Raw genomic sequence first — 22097 nt, 5'->3', positions numbered from 1 at the left:
TGCAAGAAAATCGTTTTTGAACCGGAGTTTTTCCGACAGTTGGTTCCTAAACTGTTTTTTTTTTTTTTTGTCTCAAGTGGCACTTAAACTATTCTTCTGTTACTCATTTTACACCAAATTGTTATATCCGTTAAAAAATATTTAGCCAATAATAGATTGCCACACCATATAAACTTTAAAAATAAATTTTAATTCGTTTATTTTCTATTACATTATTTCTCCTTTTTTATTTCTTTTCTATTTGCTCTTTTTTTTTTCCTTTCTTCTTATTTTAAAATGTCTGACAATGTCAGCAATGCTCGAAATTGGTCCTATTGAGATCGAGACACTAGCGATTAATTTTGTCTTCGAATTTCACCGCCTAACAGGATTGAAAAAGTTCTTTCATCGATCAAAACCAATATTTTTAGAACTGGATTGGATTGACCGGTTAAACCGAGAACCGATCAAGAGATAATGGTTGAACTAGTTGACTCGTGAACCAATACAAATCAGTTGAATCAAGCTAAAAATTAGTTGAACTAGTCGAATCAGTTTTCTTTATTTTTTAAATATTTTTTATTTTTAATATTTTTTAAGAATATATATAAGATGAAAATAATACATTGTCTTTTCTTAATCGGTTATCTTTTTTTAAAATAAACTTAATGGTTTGACTGACAATTGAACAAATAGAGGCACCACTTGGAGAAAAATAGTTTATGTACCACTTGTGACAAAAAAATGTTTAAGTACCAAAATGAGAAAAATAACATAGTTTAGGTACCAATTTATGGGTTAATCCATTTTTTTAAAAAATAGACTTAATACTTTAACTAATGGTTTGACTAATGAAGATATATCATGAACTTGGAAAAAAATAGTTTAGGTAATACTTGTGACCAAAAAATATTTAGATACCAAAATGAAAAATGACATAATTTAAGTACCAATTTATGGGTTAATCTTTTTTTTAAATAGATAACATTTTAACTAATGGCCTGACTAACAAAAATACCAACTTGAGAGAAAAAAATTAACAACACTTGTAAAAAGAAATATTTACATATCAAAATTGAAAAAAGATATAACTTAAATACTAGTTTATAAGTTAAACCATTTTAATTTCTCAAACGAAAATTTTCAAAGTTATAGGCGAGGAAGATTAATGCGGTACATCAACTGAGACTTTTAATTGATTAACGACTTTCATTAGACGAGATAAAAGCCTGCAATGACTGGAAATTAAAAGTTTTATCTTGATACAATTTTCTTTCGAGGTTTAAAAGTTTACATGAAATTATAAGTTTTTTTATTTATATTTATTAGGTTATTTTACTGTTTATGTTCGAGAGTTTGTGGGTATTTTTTTAAGATTCGAATTTAGATCCTCCTTTTGAAAGTGTAATATATTTTACTACTGCGCTTGATAAATTACAAATATTTATGAGCTGCCTTTTGAAGTTTAAATTTTGGTGAGGTTAAAAAATGTTGGACCGACTAAATTATTCTAGAAAGAAGATGTCATGGCTATTTTCTCCTTCAAATTTATGTAGCAATTCTTGTGAAATTATTGTACATGAGGACCAAATTAAAATTAAGATTAATTTATTTTTATATTCCAAAATTCATATAGTTTTGAGAGGATATTTGTAAAGGACGAAATTTTAAATTAATTATAAAATATTCATGTATCAAGTTAAAATTTTGGTGGATTAAAATACTCTTGAAACAATATCTTTCATTTGAAATCATCTAAACGATTCCAAGTTTGGGGGTGAAAGGAAGGACTTGTTGCGTCATTTTGTACTTCTGAAATGCCTCGTTGGAGCATCGTCAAGAACCTAACTGATGGTGGGGGCTCCAAGGTTCGAGACTTAGGTGAGACGGGCATTTGATGGGCGCGGGCAATGGCGCTCACAACCTCTTTGGCGCTCAAGATCTCTTCTCCCTTAAAAAGCATAAAAGCTTTTATATTCCTACTACCAGCAGACATTTTTTTTTTTGAAAGTGCCACCCTTAGACGTTCTTTTGCCCGAAATGGGGATGCTTTTTAGACCACTTCCACTTTGAATTTTTAGCTGAATTCTTTTCTCTTTTTTTTTTGAGTTAAACAAAAATATAAGTGGCATGCGTTTTAAATTTGGGTTCAAGTTCCCCGGAAAAAAATTAAAAAAAAATCACGGATCGCAAAATATTAAAAAAATTCTGAAAATTAGGGTACGAGTAAGATGATCATCTCCAATTCGGTTGTGTCAATATAAAGGAGACAACTCATTTTTAAGATCAAGTTCCGATGACTTTTAAAGTGAAAATCATTGATTCAAGATCATATCAAAGACCTTTAAATTCAATCAAATCAAATTTTTAAGCAAACATCTCACTAAACTCAACTTCAAGACAGAGGCGATTCTAGGGGGCTGGCATGGGCCCCGGCTCCCCTAAAATAAAAATTTGACATTTAGGCTCTCTAAATTTTTTTAAAATTTTAAATTAGTAAAGGTAAAATTACACTTTGCCCCCCTAAAATTATAAAAATTCAATTTAATACTTTAAAATTTACAAAGATATAGACTATAAAAAATTAAAATTTCATTCGCCCCCCTAAAAAATTGTTCTGACTTCGCCCCTACTTCAAGATTAAGTCTTAATGACCCTTGAAGCAAACCACATCTTTCTAAGATCAAATTTAGATGGTTTTTGGATTGAAACTCCATCGAAAATAAGAATTAAAAGAGTTTTCTTTGTAATTAAAAAATTCAAATATTGTACCTTTTTCAAAGAACACAAATAAAATTTGACTTCAAATTTTAAGTCAATTCTGATCGAATATTTTTGTGTACATGTATATATAAACTTTTATTAATATTTAGGAATTTTATATAATTTTAATTAAAATTTATATTATTAATAAACATAAACAATCACATATATCATTAATTTTTATATTATAATTTTTATGTGACATAAATTTTATAATATAAAAATAAAAAATAATGTCTCGTTGGTTCGAGCGTGCTCAACACATTTTTCTTCTTATTTAAGGGTGAGAAGGAGTTATGAGTAGGTTTATACTTTGTATCAAACCAAAAAAAAATTATTTGGATATGAGTTGAGATTAGAGCTCCCCATGAACTAAGCCGAGCCAAGGCCTGGTTTCAAAAAAAATTTCACGCTCATACCTGTTTCGGGCTGACACGATCCACTAAAAAAATCATTTTACTATTAAAAATAATAAAATAATAAAAATATTTTTAATTAATATTTATAATTAAATTTAAATTTAAAAAATAATTCAAACCCAAAATAGAACATTCCTGTCCAAGTTTGATCCAAATCAGGCTGGGTTTATTAGACCGAGTGGGCTACCCGGCCATTGGAAAGCTGTAGTGTGGCACTCAAATCACCTCAATTTTCTTGACATTTCATTTCAGTACCAACGGTGAATCATGTTTTTGCCTTTTTGGTAAACTAGCGGCTTGAAACCAACAAAGGGATCCTCCAAACCCATCAAGTCCCAATGTAGAACTGAGCAAACCCTTTTTACAGTGTCGTAAAACCTCCATAAACCCACAGTTTTTTTTTTCTTTTGAGAATCATAAACCCACAGTTTTAAGAATTAAACCCAAGAGAAACCCAGAGAGAAGACGCTAATCCCCCCCCCCAAGCAAAAAAAAAAAAATGTTTCAAAGCAGAGTAGTTGCTTCAATTCTAAAGAGAAACAAAGCTATAATCAACAGCTTAACATCCAATCTCAAGGGAACCTGTTCCTCTCGTTGTTTTACGCCTTCTTCTGCTAATGCAGTTGCTAGGACCTCCTTTTATGGCTTTAGATCTCTGCCTAAGGTTCTTTTATCTCTCGATTTTGATTCTTTCTTCATTTTATTGATATGGGTATCGTTTTTTTTTTCGAATAAATCTTTTGTAGTTAATTTTTTAGTTCTTGAGAAGGGATGTGATTGGATTGATCACCTTCTTTTAGCGTATTTCTTTAAGTTTTTTGTTGAGTAATTGGAATTTGTATTTCTCTACTGTGATGCTGATAGATTGTGGTTATTGGTGGGAGAACAAGTGATTTGGATCATCCCCTTTTTTTGGATTTGTTTGATTTAAGCTTTTGGAGTGTGGGATGAATGATGGGAATTCATTTAAAATTAGAAACATTCATACTAGAACCATAATATGAGTTTGATGACAGCACTTGGGAATAGTTCTTTATTCTAGCATAACAGATGCATTCCCTGGTTCTAATTTAAAGAACTATTAGGAATTTTTGATCTGTATTGCTTTTTCTATATTCATGGAGAGGCTACATTTAGCGTAAGTACTTGAAGGTGAAAATGGTGGTTCAAGTATTGTTTTAACATCCAAGGAAAAAAAGTTGTTTCTGCTGTAAATTTTCTCTTAAAGTTACGTAAAAGAACAATGGTGATATGCTCTCCAAGTGGTATGTGAATGTGACTAAAAGGAAGATCTTTTATTTGTTTTAGGGACATCATGTGCCGTCCTTCAGGAATATGTCCACCGTGGCTTCTGTTGGCACTGAGAAGCAGGGATTGAAGATGCTAGTAACTGCAGGTCCACGTGCTCAGAAAATGGTGGGGATATGGCTTTTTGGTTCTGCTGCATGGGTTTTTAGTATGGTGGTACTAGGTGGTGTCACACGATTAACCCGATCTGGCCTTTCAATGACTGATTGGAAATTCGCCGGGAACCTTCCTCCTCTATCTGATGAGGAGTGGCAGCAAGAGTTTGAGAAATACAAGCAGTCACCAGAGTACAAGCGGTATGAGCAAAAATCTGTTATAATGATGTATTTGCTACAATAATCCTAGTTTCACTTCTAAGTACTTTGCAGCCCTAGGTAGAACTTCTCATGACTATATTTTACCATAATCGATTTATTTTTATAACTTCTATTATGTTCTTAACAAACATTGCTAATCAGCCAGGAGGGGTGAAGATGTGAAGTTTCATTCTTTTTAGTGCTTACTGCTTAGAATGAAAACTATCTATTAATGATTTAGTTTTGATTTGAATAATCTGTATCATGCAGAGTAAACAAAGGGATGAGTATTGAAGAGTTTAAATTTATATACTGGATGGAATATGCCCATCGAATGTGGGGGAGAGCCCTAGGTGTCATGTTTGCATTGCCGTTCTCATATTTTCTTCGTAAGGGATATATTACCATGCGCCTTGGACTAAGACTCTCTGCTCTATTTGCTCTTGGTGCTGGTCAAGGTTTAATTGGTTGGTGGATGGTTAAAAGTGGATTAGAGGTGAGAAGTAATTTGTTTTAATTTTATTTCACCGTTCTTAGTACATATGAGTTTAAATTTGTAGAATAATATTGTTTCTTCCTACAGGAACCAGCTTCGGAATATGTTGAGCCCCGAGTGAGCCCTTATAGACTTGCTGCTCATCTTACTTCTGCATTCGTTATTTACAGTGGCCTGTTCTGGACTGCTCTCTCTGTTGTAATGCCTGAACCTCCTGCTGAGTCATTAGCTTGGGTTCAAGGTGCTGCCAAACTCAAGAGGCTTGCAATTCCAGTGAGCCTCATTGTAGGCATTACCGCTGTTTCAGGAGCATTTGTTGCAGGAAACGATGCTGTAAGTAACTTATTTTGTTCATTTCTTGCAAATTTTTTCTTTCACAATAACCTTTTTAAAATCATTTGGGGTCTTTTCTGATTAGCAATCTGTGTATCCTTTAATTTCTAGGGCCGTGCATACAATACTTTTCCAAAGATGGGAGATGTGTGGGTTCCTGATAATATATTTGAGTTGAAACCAACAATCCGAAACTTCTTTGAGAATACATCCATGGTGCAGGTAATTTGTCTTCTCTATTATTTCCTGGTGCTCTTATGATTGCTTAAATAAGAAAATCAATTTAAATGCTGGTATCAGTTCATATATAGAGGGTATAATGTATTTCATTTTACAGCTTGACCATCGTATCCTTGCAACTACCACTTTAATCTCCATTTGCGGTTTATGGTGGTCAACCAAAAAGCTCGACATCCATCCAGCTATTCGAACTTTGGTTGGAGCCACGTTTGGCATGGCTGCTCTTCAGGTGATTCTCCTTCATTTAGACCCTGTTTTTTCTTTCAACAGTTTAAACACTAATAACATTATTTTTCATTCTTGTAGGTAACCTTAGGTGTATCAACACTTTTATCATATGTGCCTGTTTCAGTTGGCACTGCACATCAGGCAGGGGCCTTAACCCTTTTAACACTGATGCTACTTCTCAATCACACTGTGAGGAGGCCATCAATGTCACTTTTGAAAACACTGCCTGAGGTGACAAAGACAGCTTGGTAGCCATTGTCTTTTAAGTATATTATTAGTTAGATTAATCAAACACATCGATTTGTTATTTGGTTCACATATCGTTCCATTTTTTAAGGTCATTTTGATTGTAAAGACCTCAACAAGGAGAATGCATACTGATTTGTAATTTGGAAACTTGTTTGCTAGCACTGAAATAAAGAGTCTTATCGGCATATTTATGAAAGCTGTACTTTAATTCAATAACTAGCACGTGTCGTTTGAATGGACTAATGACGGCCACATGGAAGAGCCAAACCCCCACACATAGGTTCCAAGAAAAGCCTAAACGGCACGTCTTTTTAACCTCTTTCGGTTATAAAATCAGAGAATCAAGCCCTTTTTTAAGGGGAAAAATAACCAAAAACAAGGAAAGTTGAGAACAATGGCGGAAAGGAATGTGGTGTATGGCAGGTCAGTGATGTTGGCAGCACTGGCTGGTATGGCACTGGCTGCACCGCTGCTAGGAATGATGGGGTTCAGCTTCTTGGCAACACTGACACTGCTATTTATAACCTCACCTCTGCTGCTGATTTTCAGTCCACTGCTACTATTTGCCGGGTTGGTTCTCATGGGTGCTTTGGTTGGTTTCGCCATTGCCGCAACCATGGCTTTTGCAGGTGTCTCAACTTTGGTATGGATGTATAGAGAGATAAGAGGTAGTTTAGGATTTGGTTCCAGGAGGGGTCAATTGGTGCCAGGGAGGTATTTGCAGCAAACAATACAGGAGAAATGAATCGCTTGAAACATTAGTCAATGTTCAATAACTGAAACAAGGTCATGGTCTAGTCTGAAAACCATGTACGGTGTATTGTGTTGAAGTTTCTGTCAGCTTGAAAATGGAAATAAGTTGGTGTAGTGTTGTAAAGTTTCTTTCACATAAATTTAGAAATGGAGGTGTCTTTTTTTTTTTTTTTTTCTGGCTGGCTCAAGACTTGACCCAACAACACCAGACATTGAACATTGGTTGTTTTTTTCCCATAAATAAATATATAGGCAGCATTGTCTGGCTTGACCATGGAAATGGAAACTCACATATTTTCTTTAGAAAAAAATTAAAGCTTTAAATTTGGGATAAAAGTTAAATAAATATCTTTAAATCAATCATTACCTTATCATGAATAGCTTTGTGAAATTTGAGATGGGTTTGTATAGTGAAATCTGGATTCATATATTTCAATGTTTCCATTTTTGGAATTTTAGAACAAAATTTGATCAATCAAACAAATACAAATAACAGATTATTTGGTATTAAAATAAAAATGGTGATCCGATCCGCCAGATCACATGGATTCATATATTTTTACTTAATTTAATCTAACATTAGTGAACTTTTCAAGTTTAACCCTTTTTTTTCCTTTGTTTTCTCCAACCTTCAATTTAAGGGGAATTTTTTTTTTTTTTAAAAGGTAAACAATGAAAGACAGGCAATTCAAATTAGTAGGAAAAATTATACGAAGAAAACGGAAAATCAGAACTTAGCTACACTACATATAACCCCCTAAATACGAAGTTAGAATCCAGTCTCATTCATACGGTCTCGTCGTTAAGGGTTCTCTTTCTTACCAAAAGAAAAAAAAAACAGCATTTTTTTTCTTTTGGGTAAAGAATATTATTTTGTTTCTTTTATTTTTTATTTTTTTTTGGAGGGGGTTTTCTATTCATACCCAACTCAGATTTTCTAAAGATTTATAATAAAGGTTAGTCCTTTCTCAGATCCATTGATGTATTGACAACTTTTGTTGGTTTCCCTTTGTTCGGGAGATTGTTTATTTAAGCATTCATTGATGTTAATATTTGATGCAATTTTAGGCAAACAGGAATCTATATTTCTTGTTTCTTCATTCTGTCTTTATTCTATTGTATGCTATTGATTGTTTGGAAACTTGAATCTGTTAAATGTTTTCATTGATTTGATGTAGCTGGTTTCTATTTTTATGCATACAAGTCTTAGAAAACCAATTTCTTAAGTTTGATTTTATTATAGCATGAATTGATAGACAAGTATGGCAGGGGGATAAACTTGAAAGATGAGATCTTGATTTGGAATTTTATTTCATTATTGCAATTTCAGGGTATTGTAAGCGTACGTGCTAATATTATGCTTTTTTTCCTTCATTGGAATAAATTTCAATTGGGCTGTTGTTATTTAGACATCGAGGAATTAAAAATTTAGCACATGATTTTGTAATGCTTTTATGTTAATGGCCATGGAGAACTTATTGCACTTTTGATATGTGAAGATGGATTACAAGCTGCAAGTCGGAGTTCAATCCCACCTTGAAGTATGCTATTCTTCATTTTTAATGTTTTACCCTTCTCCATTTCTTTCCCCCTACCCTGCATTTCGAGTTGCTAATTTGATCTTTCGAGTATATTTTACTCTGTGTTTGTAATGTTCTCTTGAAGCAGATGGGATCACTAGAAGATAGGTCAATGCAAGATCTCCATGATGAATGCCTCCATTCCCCTGAAACGGATGCTCGAAAAAATCAAATTACTTATTCAAATGAATTGTTACCATTTTCTGATGGTCGTCTGCCTGTTGGCCGTAAAAATATGATAGGACATGGTGTCTATAGGAGCATAAAGACTGTAGTTTTCTCTAATAAACTCAACTTGCTCATGCCTTTCGGGCCTCTAGCAATCCTTGTTCACAAGTTGACTGCTCATAATGTGAGTTTTTGGTTTTGATGCTCTTTCCTCCGTTGCTTTTCTGTTTTTTTTTTGGTATGCATTGTTTAATTGCGAGGTGGATTGTAGGGGTGGGTTTTCTTTCTAAGCTTACTGGGTATAACACCTTTGGCAGAGCGTTTGAGTTATGCTACCGAGTACGCAGTCTTTTTCTTTCATTGAATTTGGTTTTTTTATGCTACTAGTTGTTTTATTGTCACCTTACATTGCCTTTTCTTTTGAATGAATGTAGGCAATTGGCTTTCTACACTGGACCAACAAGTACTTATTACTCTTAATTGTTATGGATTTCTTTTTGTTGTTGTTGTTGTCTAGATTTTTTTTAAAAAATGGTCTTTAATTTGTTGAAATCAATTGCAGTTGGTGGTCTTCTAAATGCTACATTTGGGAATGCAACGGAGCTGATTATTTCAATATATGCACTGAAAAGTGGAATGACCCGTGTGGTTCAACTGTCATTGTTGGGTTCAATTTTGTCAAACATGCTTCTTGTTCTTGGATGTGCGTTCTTCTGCGGTGGGCTTGTATATCATAGAAAAGAACAAGTTTTTAACAAGGTAAAGACACAGCAGTATTTTGCCTGATTTTTATTTCTGCTATTTTGTTTGTTTTATCACTCTAAACGAACCTAAACTTTCATTCAGGCCACAGCTGTTGTCAATTCAGGACTGCTGCTAATGGCAGTCATGGGTTTACTCTTCCCGGCTGTCCTCCACTACACACACACTGAACGGCAATATGGGAAGTCGGAGTTGTCTCTTTCAAGATTTAGCAGTTGTGTTATGCTTGTAGCATATGCTGCCTATCTTGTTTTCCAGTTAAAAGGTCAAAACGATCTATATGCCCCTATCAATGAGGAGAACTTAGATGATGATGATGATGATGATGATGATGGTGATGATGATGATGATGATGATGAAGCTCCAGAGATCTCCAAATGGGAATCGGGGATTTGGCTTGTAATCTTGACTGCTTGGATCTCTATCCTATCAGACTATTTGGTGGACACAATAGAGGTATCATGTCGTTTTTTATATGCATCCGCTATATTGTGTTTATAAGAGCAAACAGTTGGTAGGGTGGGTCGGAACAGGTGATGGATTTCCTCTAGCTTTGAAGCATACTTTAGGGATTGACTTGAACCAAACTGAACATGAATCTGTGACATTGACAGTATGTAGGATTGTTGGAGGACCATGTCTGCTCCCACTGGCAGCATATGTGTTAGCACTCAACAGGCTTTAAGATTTTTCCAATTTTTTTACTAAAATTATATTGGTAAGGGTATATTCTGATTGCTTTTACATTATCTTTTCTGATTATTGTTTATCAGGGAGCATCTGAGGCCTGGGATGTATCAATTGCATTTATCAGTGTTATCTTGCTCCCCATTATCGGGAATGCCGCAGAGCACGCAAGTGCTATTATGTTTGCCATGAAAGACAAGCTTGTAAGTGATTCTCTTTAACTCTCATTTCTTAGAATTTGTATATCTTGCAAATTAATAAACTTCTTTGCAGGACATATCATTGGGAGTGGCAATAGGGTCATCGACTCAAATTTCTATGTTTGGGGTAGGTGTTGTACACTGGATGTGCTCATTGTGTATCAATATTACATTTTTTCATACATACCTCCCAAGGTCAGGAGTTTTTGGGTTTACTTTTATTTTCTCAGTAGCAAGTACTGAATCACATTCTTATATGTGTTCTTTTATTTCGTCAATTATTTAGTAATCTCCACTCTTTTTACATGACAACTCCCAATGAGTGTTTAAGTCGTGGCATTGTGGTTAACTTCAAAGCTTGAAGTTGAAACTGAACCATGATATATAAATATTTATAATTCTAATGTGTTGTTTCTTTTCCTTGGTGTGCTAATCCGGTATTCTTGTTGAATACGCAGATTCCTTTTTGTGTGGTTATTGGGTGGATGATGGGACAGGAAATGGACTTAAACTTCCAGCTTTTCGAGACAGCAACTCTTTTCATTACTGTTATAGTTGTAGCCTTCTTTCTGCAGGTTTGTGTATACCAAGAACTTAGGAAAATAATGGCCAATGGGTATCTTTACCATCAAGAATGAAAGCAATATTCAAATACTATGCTGCGGTGACTCTATTTTTCTTGAAATACTGGTGTCTGACGCATACAAGGACATGTATCTTGGAATATGACTTTCCAAATACATTGAAAAACTTGGAAAAAACTGAACATACCCGTCATACCATAACCTATATCTGAAGGCTCATTTAGGCCAGAAGGCATTGTGAAGTAAATGAATTAACTTTCCTGTTTTGTTTTGTGTCTGCAGGAGGGAACATCGAACTACTTCAAAGGATTAATGCTCATACTTGCATATCTGATAGTAGCTGCAAGTTTCTTTGCACACGAAGATCCTACATCAGCTAGTAAGTTTTCCCATTTGCCTGTTCCATCTCTCTCTTTTGGTTTCTCTTTCATGGCTCTCTTTGTCATTGTTTTTATAACGACTGCACTGTAATTGATTCAACCTTACAGACGAAAACAAGCAACTGTGAATGAAGCGGTGGAATGAAAGGGATGGTTTGGGAAAGAAGTTGAGTCCCACGTTGCTGCTGTAAATAATTGTTTTCTATAACAGATGCTCCATTTTTCCAGCTGCTTATGCTTGTGCAGATAACATGATTGTGGAGACACAAGGGGTCTTTGCTCACTATACGGTTCTAGTTGTGAACGCCAAAACAACTGCCCAAAATGGCAAATTAGGAGAGGCTGTGTATAACGTAGGAAAAAAGAAAAAAGAAAAATGTGTTACTCTTAAATTTTGATAGTTAAGTATGTAACACACTAATTCTTCTGAACATCGTTCCCTTTGGGATTGTGTGCAATGAAATATATCAGTTGGTTTTCAATTTTTACTACTGTTTATGGCACCTGAGAATTGAACCCTTATGCATGATATCAGTTGTAGAGATTGGTGTATGTACGTTTTGTATGAACAAAAGTGAAGCTTCATAGGCCAAGGTTGATAAATATTTTGTAAGATATTAACATGCAATAGGAAGATCTCTCTTTGGGAATATCATGGAGTTAAAAATTTAGGGTGTTCCGTAGGATAATTATGCAAAATGAAAAATATCCTGTAGGTAAGACCTATCATTACCGACTACACTAATATAAAAGAGACAATGTGCATATTTTCCAGGAAATATTTTATTATTATTTGCTTAGTGGATTATGAAAATTTTAATGGACCGTGACTGAAAATATATATATATAATAATCCATAATTAAATTCATTAATTAATCGTGCAAGCAATATACCTTGCGTCATTAGCTGCCATTTTTTTTCCAAATTTTGCTTATTTAATCAGGGTTAAGCTAATTCCATTAACCTCTAACCCAACTTACGTTTTTTGTTCATTTAATCAAATTTCCCACTTTACATTGTTTTCAGTAATTGATATCTTGAATTAAGGTTCTTCAATTGAAAAAAAAAACACTGTTGTAGCACCAAAGACATCAGACATGGGTGAAGAAGAAGAAGACAATCAGTTGTCTCCATTGCTGCCTAGTTCTTCAACAAGCTCTGTCAAAAGAACTGGTAGATGACCCTTTTTCCTTTAACTTTATGGACATGCAGTTCATGGTTTTCATATCTCAAATTTGTTTGCCTGTCCCTTCATGAAGTGCTATTTTGCTTATAGTTGAAGGTCTGAATATTTTATGTTTGACATGTGTTTGTAAAAGGGACTGTGTGGACAGCAGTAGCACACATCATAACAGGAGTGATAGGGGCAGGTGTTTTATCCCTTGCGTGGAGCACCGCTCAACTTGGATGGATTGCTGGCCCTATATCCGTGCTTGTGTTTGCAGCAATCACCCTTGTTTCCACCTACATTCTATGTGACTGCTACATGTATCCTCACCCTCACTATGGCCCCAACCGCCTTAGATCTTACATGGATGCCGTCCTTGTCTATTTGGGTAACCAAATTTCTTTTCTTTCATCACCAACTTGTTTCCTCCGTCATTGTTGATGTAAGGATTGTTGTACCATGTCCATTATAAGTTATTGATGCATTATTTAGCTATGAGCTACTGTTGGTTTTAAAAGTAAAGAATTCAGCCCATAAATAATGCAAGAATAGCCGGATTATGTATGTTTGTTATATGGTATTTAACGCTTTAGAGGTCAAAATCATCTACACAACTTTGTACTTTAAGTACACACATCTTGATGGACGAAAAAAAAAAGTGACTCTTATTTTGCAGTCACAATCCAATGTTTAACTAGTCGATATCAAAGTTTTTTTTTTCATTAACTTTTTTCGGTTAGGATAAACCCAGTTTTATTATGCCACTATATACTGGGTTGTACATTTGCAAATTTTATGAATGTTTCAAAATTTAAATTTTTGGAAGGAAGAATTAGATATGAAAAAACATGGAAAATGCATATGCAATGCAGGAGAGAAGAACCACAAAGTGTGTGGAGTAATTTTAATGGAGACCTTGTATGGGTCCACACTTGCCTATGTCATAACCTCTGCTAGCAGCATCAAGTATGATTCAATTCTGACTCTTTACTACTCTTCTTTAATTAATTTGTTTCCTATTAATATAATTGTACTGCAAAATTACGAAGTTCCCATACCATGTTTCTTACAATTGCTTCAAGCAGATGCCAACTTGGACTAGGTGATGTATATACACACACCATGTTACTCAGATTCTGGTGTATTTGCCCAACACGGGAGTCTTCAGTTCATTTCTCATCAAGTTTTTCCATATATTTGGAGAGCATTTAGAAGCTCGTATATCCAAACTAATATTTATATATACGTCAGACATGGGTGTTGGATTTGTCTGTGTTTAGGACCGATAAGGATCAAATGTCAAGTGTTTTATGTTTATTTTGTGCTTGGCTTACATACAGAGCAATTCAGAAATCAAACTGCTACCACAGAGAAGGCCACAATGCTCCATGTTCGTATGAAGATACTTCCTCTATGCTTCTATTTGGAGCTGTTCAGGTTGTAATGTCACAGATTCCAGATTTCCATAACATGAAATGGCTTTCAATGTTAGCTGCAATCATGTCCTTTGCTTACTCTTTCATCGGATTCGGGCTCGGGCTCGCACAAGTGATCAGTATAACTCCAAATTCACCTTCACTTTTACTCATCTGGAATTCCTGATATCATACTCATGTTCCCCATTGCAGAAAATGGAACAATTAAGGGGAGCATAAATGGAGTCCCCGCTGCTAATATTGCTGATAAACTATGGTTAGTATTCCAGGCACTTGGGGACATTGCATTTGCCTATCCATACTCGGGCATTGTTCTAGAAATACAGGTAAAAATGGCTTTCATTTTCTTTAATAAATGAAATAGAAAATATTTGACAAATCATAAAATTCAGGATACATTGAAATCACCTCCACCAGAGAACAAAACCATGAAAAAGGCCTCAATAATTGCCGTCTCCTTGACAACCTTCTTCTACCTCTGTTGTGGATGTTTCGGATATGCTGCCTTCGGGAACAACACGCCTGGAAACCTCTTGACAGGATTCGGATTTTACGAGCCATATTGGCTGGTTGATTTAGCCAATGCTTGCATTATTCTTCACCTTGTGGGAGGATATCAGGTACATGTTTTCGAGCATAGCTCAGTGGTCGACAATCTGAATCTTTTTTCTTGATATAATCGAATGACAAATACGATGGCATCTGGTGTTCTTTCCTCAGATTTTTGGTCAACCAGTGTTTGCATTTGCGGAGAGATGGTTTATCAACAGGTTCCCAAACAGTTGGTTCGTCAATAACTATTATACGAACAAACACCGATGGTTTCCTTCGTTTCAGACTAATCCCCTCAAGATATGCTTTCGGACAGCCTATGTCGCATCAACAACAGCCATTGCAATGATGTTCCCATACTTCAACCAGGTTTTGGGAGTGCTGGGGGCTTTGAACTTTTGGCCTTTGGCTATTTATTTTCCAGTGGAAATGCGCATTGTGCAGAAGAAGATTCAATCCTGGACTAGAAAATGGGTTGCTCTTAAGAGTTTCAGCTTTGTTTGCTTGCTTGTGACAATAGTGGCCTTTATAGGGTCGATTCAAGGACTAATAAATGCAAAATTTGAATAAGATATCATTGTAATCACATTCATCACACGTTTAAATATTATTCTTTTAATAGAAATTAAGTTTTAATTTGAGAAATTTATGACTAGGTTTCAAGATCTCTCCTCCTACAGACCAATCTACGTACCTTTAGATCAATGGTATTTTGTCCACTTTAGCCAATTCATTATGTACCTTTAGAAACAAGGGGGGCAAGGGAAATAAAAGCTACAGATTATCAGGTGGAATTAAGACATCTTGCCATATTTACTTATATTATTCTTTCTACATTCAAAAGATTCCTCAAAATGGATGAATAAATGTTTCCCACCCTATTTTCTGTAAACTACTTCCACAACGAACAAAATTTTAATGTGTTGGCAAATTTTTTACCCTCATAAAGAGAAGCAAGTTTCTTCTAACACCTCAATATTACGGGTAAGAAAAAAAAGCATATAAATAGAATACTAATCTCAACGTTTAAAATGGTGGCTCCTTTGATCATGCAGCTCTGGGGTGCTGGATATCAGACAAGAACGACAGCTCTGGCTAACGGTACATCAATGAGGATTTGACTCTAATCAACCTGCTTTGAAGCTCTCTGACAATACCTTATAGAACTGTTTTTGCTGTTTCAAGAAGATCAAGATGATACAAACAGGTTAAATTAACCAGTCACTGCTATCAAAGAAACTTTGCATCAGAAGCAGAAGTTTAGTGATTGAAGGTAAATGATACCTTATCAGAGACCGATGGTGAGATTTTACTTAGTGCACGTTCAAAATGGCATGTCTTGATTGTGCATGAATCCTCAGATGTCTCTGTTGAACTGAGTTTATCATACAAAGCAACCATGGCAGCTTCATTCATCTGAATATTTGCAAGCCCAATGTTATTAAAATCAGTCCATACATGGTACATATATTTTAATGTAGAATGAACAGGCATACCAGTGCAGAAAGATCAGCCCCGCTTAAATTCTCACAAGCCTCCATTCGTCCAATGGCACTCAAATCCACACTCTCATCTACCGGCTTCTTCCTAGCAAGAGCTTTCAAGATCAACCCACGTTCATCTGGACTGGGGAGAGGTACATAAAGAAGTTTACCAAATCTACCAGGGCGTAAAACAGCACGATCCATCACCTCAGGCCTGCCAAAACATAAGCCAAAGCCAAAAAGTGTAAAGAAATGATAAGCAGTGATCTTCCTCCAAAAATGGAAACAACAAATTCTACCTATTAGTGGCACCAATAACAAAAACACCACACCGCTGGTCTGCACCATCTAACTCTATGAGTAACTGAAAACAACCGATGCTTCCACGTCATTATTTGCATTTTTTATATGGAGAAGATGGGAAATATTAATTTGTTTGTTTAGAGGACTGCTTAACAAATTGACTAACCTGGTTCAGAAGTCGCTCAACGACCCATCCCCCCTCTTTTCCCCGCTTTGTGGTCAAAGCATCCACCTACATTTTACAGAAAATCCTCAAAATTATCAAATTCAACAGTAGCAATTTTTTTCCAGAAATTTTTCCTTTCACTTAGAAATAAAAAAGAGAGCCACAAACCTCATCAAAAAAAAGTATGCATGGTGAACATGTCCTAGCACGGCTGAATAATGTCCGAACTGCAAGCTCACTTTCTCCAACATATTTATTCAAAAGTTCAGGACCCTTAATCAGCAAATAGATTTATGATCAGTAAAAGCTCAAACATAACCAGTAAACATCATCTTTAACAAACAAAAAACAAGTTGAAATCCATGCTCTAGGCTGACCTTTATGTGAATGAAATTGGCTCCAGCCTCATTAGCTACAGCCTTTGCTATCAACGTTTTACCACAGCCTGGTGGCCCATAAAGCAAAAATCCTGTCTCCAAGTCCACTCCAAATTCCTGACATTTTGAATAACACAAAGATTTACTAATAGCAACCCCACTAACAAAGTAGATATGGGCCTATATTATAGTTTCTCTAAGCTTACAAAGATTTACTAATAGCAACCCCACTAACAAAGTAGATATGGGCCTATATTATAGTTTCTCTAAGCTTTCAAATCAACTAAGTTGGAGGACATGCAAGACATGTTTCAATTACCATGTTAAGAAGGCCAACCCTAATCCCTTTATATATTTCTATGTTTGAGGGTTTTCTCCCCCCTTTTTTGAATCGGCAGAGAAAAAGAGAGACTATAGAGGCAGCAAAAATCTATAATTACCGCATATTTCTCGGGAAATTTAATGCGCCTAACTATGTATCGCTCAAATTCCTCCCTTAGGAAATCAAGCCCGCCAACATTCTCCCACGTAACATTTGGAATTGAAGAGAATCCCTCTCTTCTTGATGAGGGTTGAACCATTTTAGTTGCTTCCTGCAAGTAAAACATTTTTAAGCAAATACATAAATACAAGGGCATAACTAAATTTCATCTAAACTTTCTAGAATAAAAGAAATACTTCTGCGTACCAGAAAGAAATATACAAGCTTTGTTTCAATTTTTTTGATAAATCTTTTTTAATTGGAACAATTTCTGTCTTATTTTAATACTAAGAATTGTCCCTTAAATAGAGGTTATTCTTGTAGTCTAAGAAACTAAAATGATCTTGTAGAGTAATAAACTATAATTAAGGAAACTAAAATTAAGAACTTTTAATTACATTAAAATACTTCCTAAATGAATATTCTAATTAAGAATATTATTAAACAAAGTTGCTTAATCTTTCCATCTTTGGCGCTTTTAACTTCTTTTCTTGCCCATTAAGGCATCAATAACAAGAAGACTTAAGAATGACAACTATACTATATTGCATGCCAGTCAAAGTGATATTGCAAGTAGTAAAACCACATTTTGAACTGACAATAAAAATTCATTTCCCATACAACTTTTATATTTAAAACATTGACAGCAAAATAATAGCATATGGAACATGTAAGCCACTAAGCATACACAACAGCTTACTTTTAATCATATAAATAAATGAAAACAGAATAAAAGGTATAGCTTTCATTACCTCAAAATCAGCCATAGTGATTGCTAGCTTTTCCATCTCGTCGGGCAACCAAGGCTGCCTCCACCACTGATCAGCTTGTTCATCATCTATTGGTTCTCTAGAAAACTCATGCTTTCTTTGGTCTATGATCCTCTTCATGGCCAGATTACCAGCCTTGTTAGCCAAGGCAGACAAATCCGCTCCAACAAACCCTGGTGTAGCCCTAGCTATTTTTAAAAGATCAAAAGACCCTTCAAGTCTAAGATTGCCTGTAAGCACAGAAAGGATCTCAAGCCTAGCGTTTTCATCAGGAACACCAAGAACAATCTCACGATCAAATCGCCCAGGCCGACGTAGTGCAGGGTCAACAGCATCAGGCCTGTTGGTAGCTCCAATTACAAGCACATAACCGGGCTTGGAATCAGAGTTCTCCAAACCAGAATCCTTATCATTTGGTTGCACAAGTCTATGAGATTCATCCATGCAAGTCATTAACTGGGTAACGATTCGGCGCTCCATCTCCCTCTGCAGATTTTCTCTTTTAGATGCAATGGCATCAATCTCATCAATGAAAACAATTGAAGGAGCAGTCCTATATGCTTTTGAGAAAAGATCCCTAATATTTTCCTCTGATGCACCTAGAATATTAAATATGAAAACATAATCATCAGCAAATAAATTTCATTTATCCAAACCCTAAGCAATACTTCCATGAATAGTGCTCTGAGTCAAACGGAAGAATCAAAGAACGAAAAGAGAAAATGAATACCTGAGACCCCCGAAACCACCTCAGTAGCTGAAATTTTATAGAAAGGAACACCAGTTTCATTGGCAATGGCGTGAGCCAGTTTGGTCTTGCCGCAACCAGGCGGGCCATGGAGCAGAATGCCGGCCATTGGCCTAACTCCCAACCATCGTGGTAAATGTGGATGGTAAAGAGGCACTATGACTTCCATCTTCAGCTCCTCTAACACTTCCTTCATCCCACCCAAATCCCTGAACCTTGGCCCCTCTTTCCCATTAACCTCCATACCATCAGCATCAGCAGCAGCCGTAAATGAAGCCTTTGCATCTTTTTTTGCAGTCCCACCTCCATTGGTCATGTCAATCTTGTCCTTAGTCTTATTAATTGCAACCTCCATCTCCATGTTCTTCTCTTCAAGCTTGGGTTTTGTGTTATTGGATTGATTGTAACCTTGTCGTAACATTGATTTCATTAAATCAAACTTGGGTTCCTCTTTTTCTCCATAAACAGCATCTTCAGAAGTTGAAACCCCCTCATCTACTTCTTCAGATGAAGATGATGAGTCAGTGTCCGAGTTCGAGCTTGAATCGTAACGCTGATTCCGTCTCTTTTCAATGTGTAACTCCTCGAAATGCTGTAACCTTTCTTCTTTCGCATCGGTTACCCTAGCCTTTTTCCGCGAACGTGAATGAGGAAGCGACGAAGAAGAAGAAGCTGCAATGGCATGCTCGTGTTCATCACTATCAGCATCGAAGTTTAAATTAGAAGGTGAATGAGAAGGCTTTTGGGTGCATTTGGAAGAGGATCGGAGAGCATGTCGGACAGCGATTGTGAAAGGTTGTTGCTTCATGCGTTTGTAATCGGGGTAGTTAGTTCGAAGGTGGTCGACGATTTCTTCGACAGTGGAGTAAGTTTGTTGACAAGATTCTAGTCGACGGCTGAGAATTCTGCGGTTAAGAACGCCGGAAGCGGCGGGGGAGCGGCAGCCGCCCGATCTTCTTACCATAGTTTTTTTTTTTTTTCTGGAGAGCAACGCCTGATACAACTTAGGAAAGAAAGGGTGGGCGAGGGTTTCTTCTGGGGAATAAATAAAAGGTAAACTCTAAGAATAGTGACCCAACTATTAACATGTTTATATTTTGGTCATCCAGATTTAAAAATTTTTATTTTAATCACTAATATTATTAAAATTTAATATTTTGGCCGCTCCTCACTTAAATCATTAATGGAATATTAACGGAATGTTGATGTGGTCTTTTATTGGCATAATAATAAATTTAGCCCTATAATATTTATAAATTATATCAATTTAATCTTAATTCTAAAAATTTAACAAATTCACCCTCAACTTTATAGATTATGTCAAATTAGTTTTTATCCTTAAAAATTCAAAATATAAAAATACATACAAAATTATAAATAAATGAATACCTAATTGCTCTTTTTCTATCATGAAATTTATTTATTAAAATAATAATATTATAAATAAAATATTTTTTAGAAAATCCACAAGATTTAAACCATATTTAAACTTTTTCTTTTCTTTTTTAGTTTTATTTTATCAATAATAATTTATTTATTATACGACTAGTTTTATTTCTTAGTCCTTTTTAAATTTGTCAGGCGTTGGGCATTATCTTAACCAACAATCACTTGCACCAATAACCCTTACGCTTTAACTCTTCAATATTCATATCCTTCGTTGTTGCGTCATTTAACTAGGAATCAATTGTGGAGCTAGTGGCATGCACTTCCACCTACTAGGTCTCCAAGACTTATTTCTCACTTGCATATCCCCAATCATGTCCTCTCTCAAGCGCAACGACCTCGTTATGGGCAACAACCTAAAAACATTGATTCTTACCTTTTTCAATCCCAAGCTATAGTTTTTAACCCAACCTGAACAGTGATTGTTACGGTTGAAAAAAGAGAAAAACTAAATTTACTTAGGTTTTCTTCAATGTTTTCCTCTTGATTGTTTTATTTATAAAATTATTATTTTAATAAATATCATGTTAGAAAATGAGAAAAATAAATATTCATTTATTTATACATATTTTATAATTTTGTATATTTTTATCAAAAAATGAATTTTTAAATAATTTTGTTTTTAAAGTTTTTAATTTTTATTTTTAAGAATTAAAACTAAATTGATAGAATGTGTAAAGTTAAGGGATAAATTTGTTGAGTTCTTTTAAAATTAGGACCAAATTGATCAAATCTATAGATATTGGAGGCTAAATTTGTCATTATTCCAATAAAAAGATCACATCATCATTTCATTAGTAATTTATTGGAGGAGTGATCAAAATATTATATTTTGATAACGTTAGTGATTAAAATAGAAATTCTTAAACTTGGATGACCAAAATAGGAACAAAATAATAATTGGTTGACTATTTATGTAGTTTACCCTAAATAAAACTAAGCCTTATATATTAGAGTAAACTAATGGATGAGGACTCAACTGTATGTATGTTTTCATTTTGGTCCTTTAATCATAAAAAGTTACAATGTGATTATTTAAGTATTCGAGATTGTGTTTTGTGGTCACACAACTATTAATTGTTAATAGAATAATTATGTGACCTTTTTAATTGGTATAACAAAAAAGTTAACTAACAATATTAACATATTATATCAATTTGATCTTGATTCTAGAAATTTATATATATAATTTTAAAAATACAAAATAAAAATAAAATTCAAAATTAATCATTAAATACTAAGGGTGAGTTTGGATGGGCGGTGGGGTGCGATGCAGTGTGTTTAGCTTACTTTTTGTCTCATGCTATAGTATCGCTACATATATAATATCACCGTCAGCGTTGTTTTTACACGAATCGCAAGTAAACACACCGACCATCCAAACTCACCCTAAGGCTCCGTTTATTTCACTGAAAATGACTTCCGAAAAATTATTTCTGGAAAATTACTTACTTTTCTAGAAAAACTAATATTTTCTAGTATTTGGATGAATCGATGTAAAATATTTTCTGTTGTTTGTTAGATTTCTTGAAAATATTTTATAAAAGTTATTTTCAATTAAAAACATACATTTGAGATTTTATTATCTTTTCATTGTTTATTTGAGTTTATTTTATATCTATAAATTTATATTTATATTTTATGTTTATATATATTGCAATGATTTATTTATAAATAAATACATCAAATTAAATATATAATATTACTCAATTATTAAGCTAGAATATTAACAGACATAAA

The 22097-nt window shown here is 34.6% G+C and overlaps 5 protein-coding genes across 6 annotated transcripts; 4 read left to right on the top strand and 1 right to left on the bottom strand.

The window, feature by feature from the left end:
* The first annotated feature begins 3366 nt into the window (after positions 1-3366).
* LOC105782362 (cytochrome c oxidase assembly protein COX15) lies at positions 3367-6507 on the top strand. Its single transcript, XM_012607050.2, has 7 exons — positions 3367-3825; positions 4470-4765; positions 5036-5261; positions 5349-5594; positions 5706-5816; positions 5932-6063; positions 6141-6507. Exons 1-7 carry the CDS (start codon positions 3661-3663, stop codon positions 6312-6314), a joined length of 1350 nt encoding a protein of 449 aa, XP_012462504.1. The 5' UTR covers positions 3367-3660; the 3' UTR covers positions 6315-6507.
* Positions 6508-6651: 144 nt separating this feature from the next.
* On the top strand, positions 6652-7231 carry LOC105782363 (oleosin H1). The gene has a single exon (XM_012607051.2). The coding sequence runs from the start codon at positions 6706-6708 to the stop codon at positions 7054-7056; it is 351 nt and encodes a 116-aa protein (XP_012462505.1). The 5' UTR covers positions 6652-6705; the 3' UTR covers positions 7057-7231.
* A 466-nt stretch (positions 7232-7697) lies between these two features.
* On the top strand, positions 7698-11913 carry LOC105782364 (vacuolar cation/proton exchanger 5). 2 transcript variants are annotated; one of them, XM_052626453.1, is made up of 12 exons: positions 7698-8020; positions 8564-8605; positions 8730-8996; positions 9084-9151; positions 9247-9275; positions 9375-9571; positions 9659-10030; positions 10348-10464; positions 10535-10588; positions 10920-11036; positions 11328-11424; positions 11534-11913. In XM_052626453.1, exons 2-12 carry the CDS (start codon positions 8564-8566, stop codon positions 11551-11553), a joined length of 1380 nt encoding a protein of 459 aa, XP_052482413.1. In that variant the 5' UTR covers positions 7698-8020; the 3' UTR covers positions 11554-11913. The 2 variants fall into 2 exon arrangements, with proteins under 2 accessions (XP_052482413.1, XP_052482415.1); XM_052626455.1 differs by having other exon boundaries at positions 7703-8020; positions 8733-8996.
* A 464-nt stretch (positions 11914-12377) lies between these two features.
* Positions 12378-15227, top strand: LOC105782361 (probable amino acid permease 7). Its single transcript, XM_012607048.2, has 7 exons — positions 12378-12599; positions 12746-12982; positions 13467-13560; positions 13935-14149; positions 14223-14356; positions 14423-14650; positions 14751-15227. Exons 1-7 carry the CDS (start codon positions 12524-12526, stop codon positions 15150-15152), a joined length of 1386 nt encoding a protein of 461 aa, XP_012462502.1. The 5' UTR covers positions 12378-12523; the 3' UTR covers positions 15153-15227.
* A 144-nt stretch (positions 15228-15371) lies between these two features.
* On the bottom strand, positions 15372-19933 carry LOC105782360 (cell division control protein 48 homolog C). The gene is made up of 10 exons (XM_012607047.2): positions 18894-19933; positions 18146-18762; positions 17353-17505; positions 16913-17029; positions 16704-16808; positions 16536-16601; positions 16366-16430; positions 16079-16280; positions 15867-15998; positions 15372-15757 (listed from the first exon to the last, which is right to left on the bottom strand). Exons 1-10 carry the CDS (start codon positions 19873-19875, stop codon positions 15710-15712), a joined length of 2487 nt encoding a protein of 828 aa, XP_012462501.1. The 5' UTR covers positions 19876-19933; the 3' UTR covers positions 15372-15709.
* Between the last annotated feature and the right edge of the window lie 2164 nt (positions 19934-22097).

This window comes from Gossypium raimondii, chromosome 13, assembly GCF_025698545.1.
Source record: "Gossypium raimondii isolate GPD5lz chromosome 13, ASM2569854v1, whole genome shotgun sequence".
Lineage (NCBI taxonomy): Eukaryota > Viridiplantae > Streptophyta > Magnoliopsida > Malvales > Malvaceae > Gossypium > Gossypium raimondii.
The sequence above is the reverse complement of the archived record's forward strand: the minus strand, read 5'-3'. Positions and strand labels throughout refer to the sequence as shown.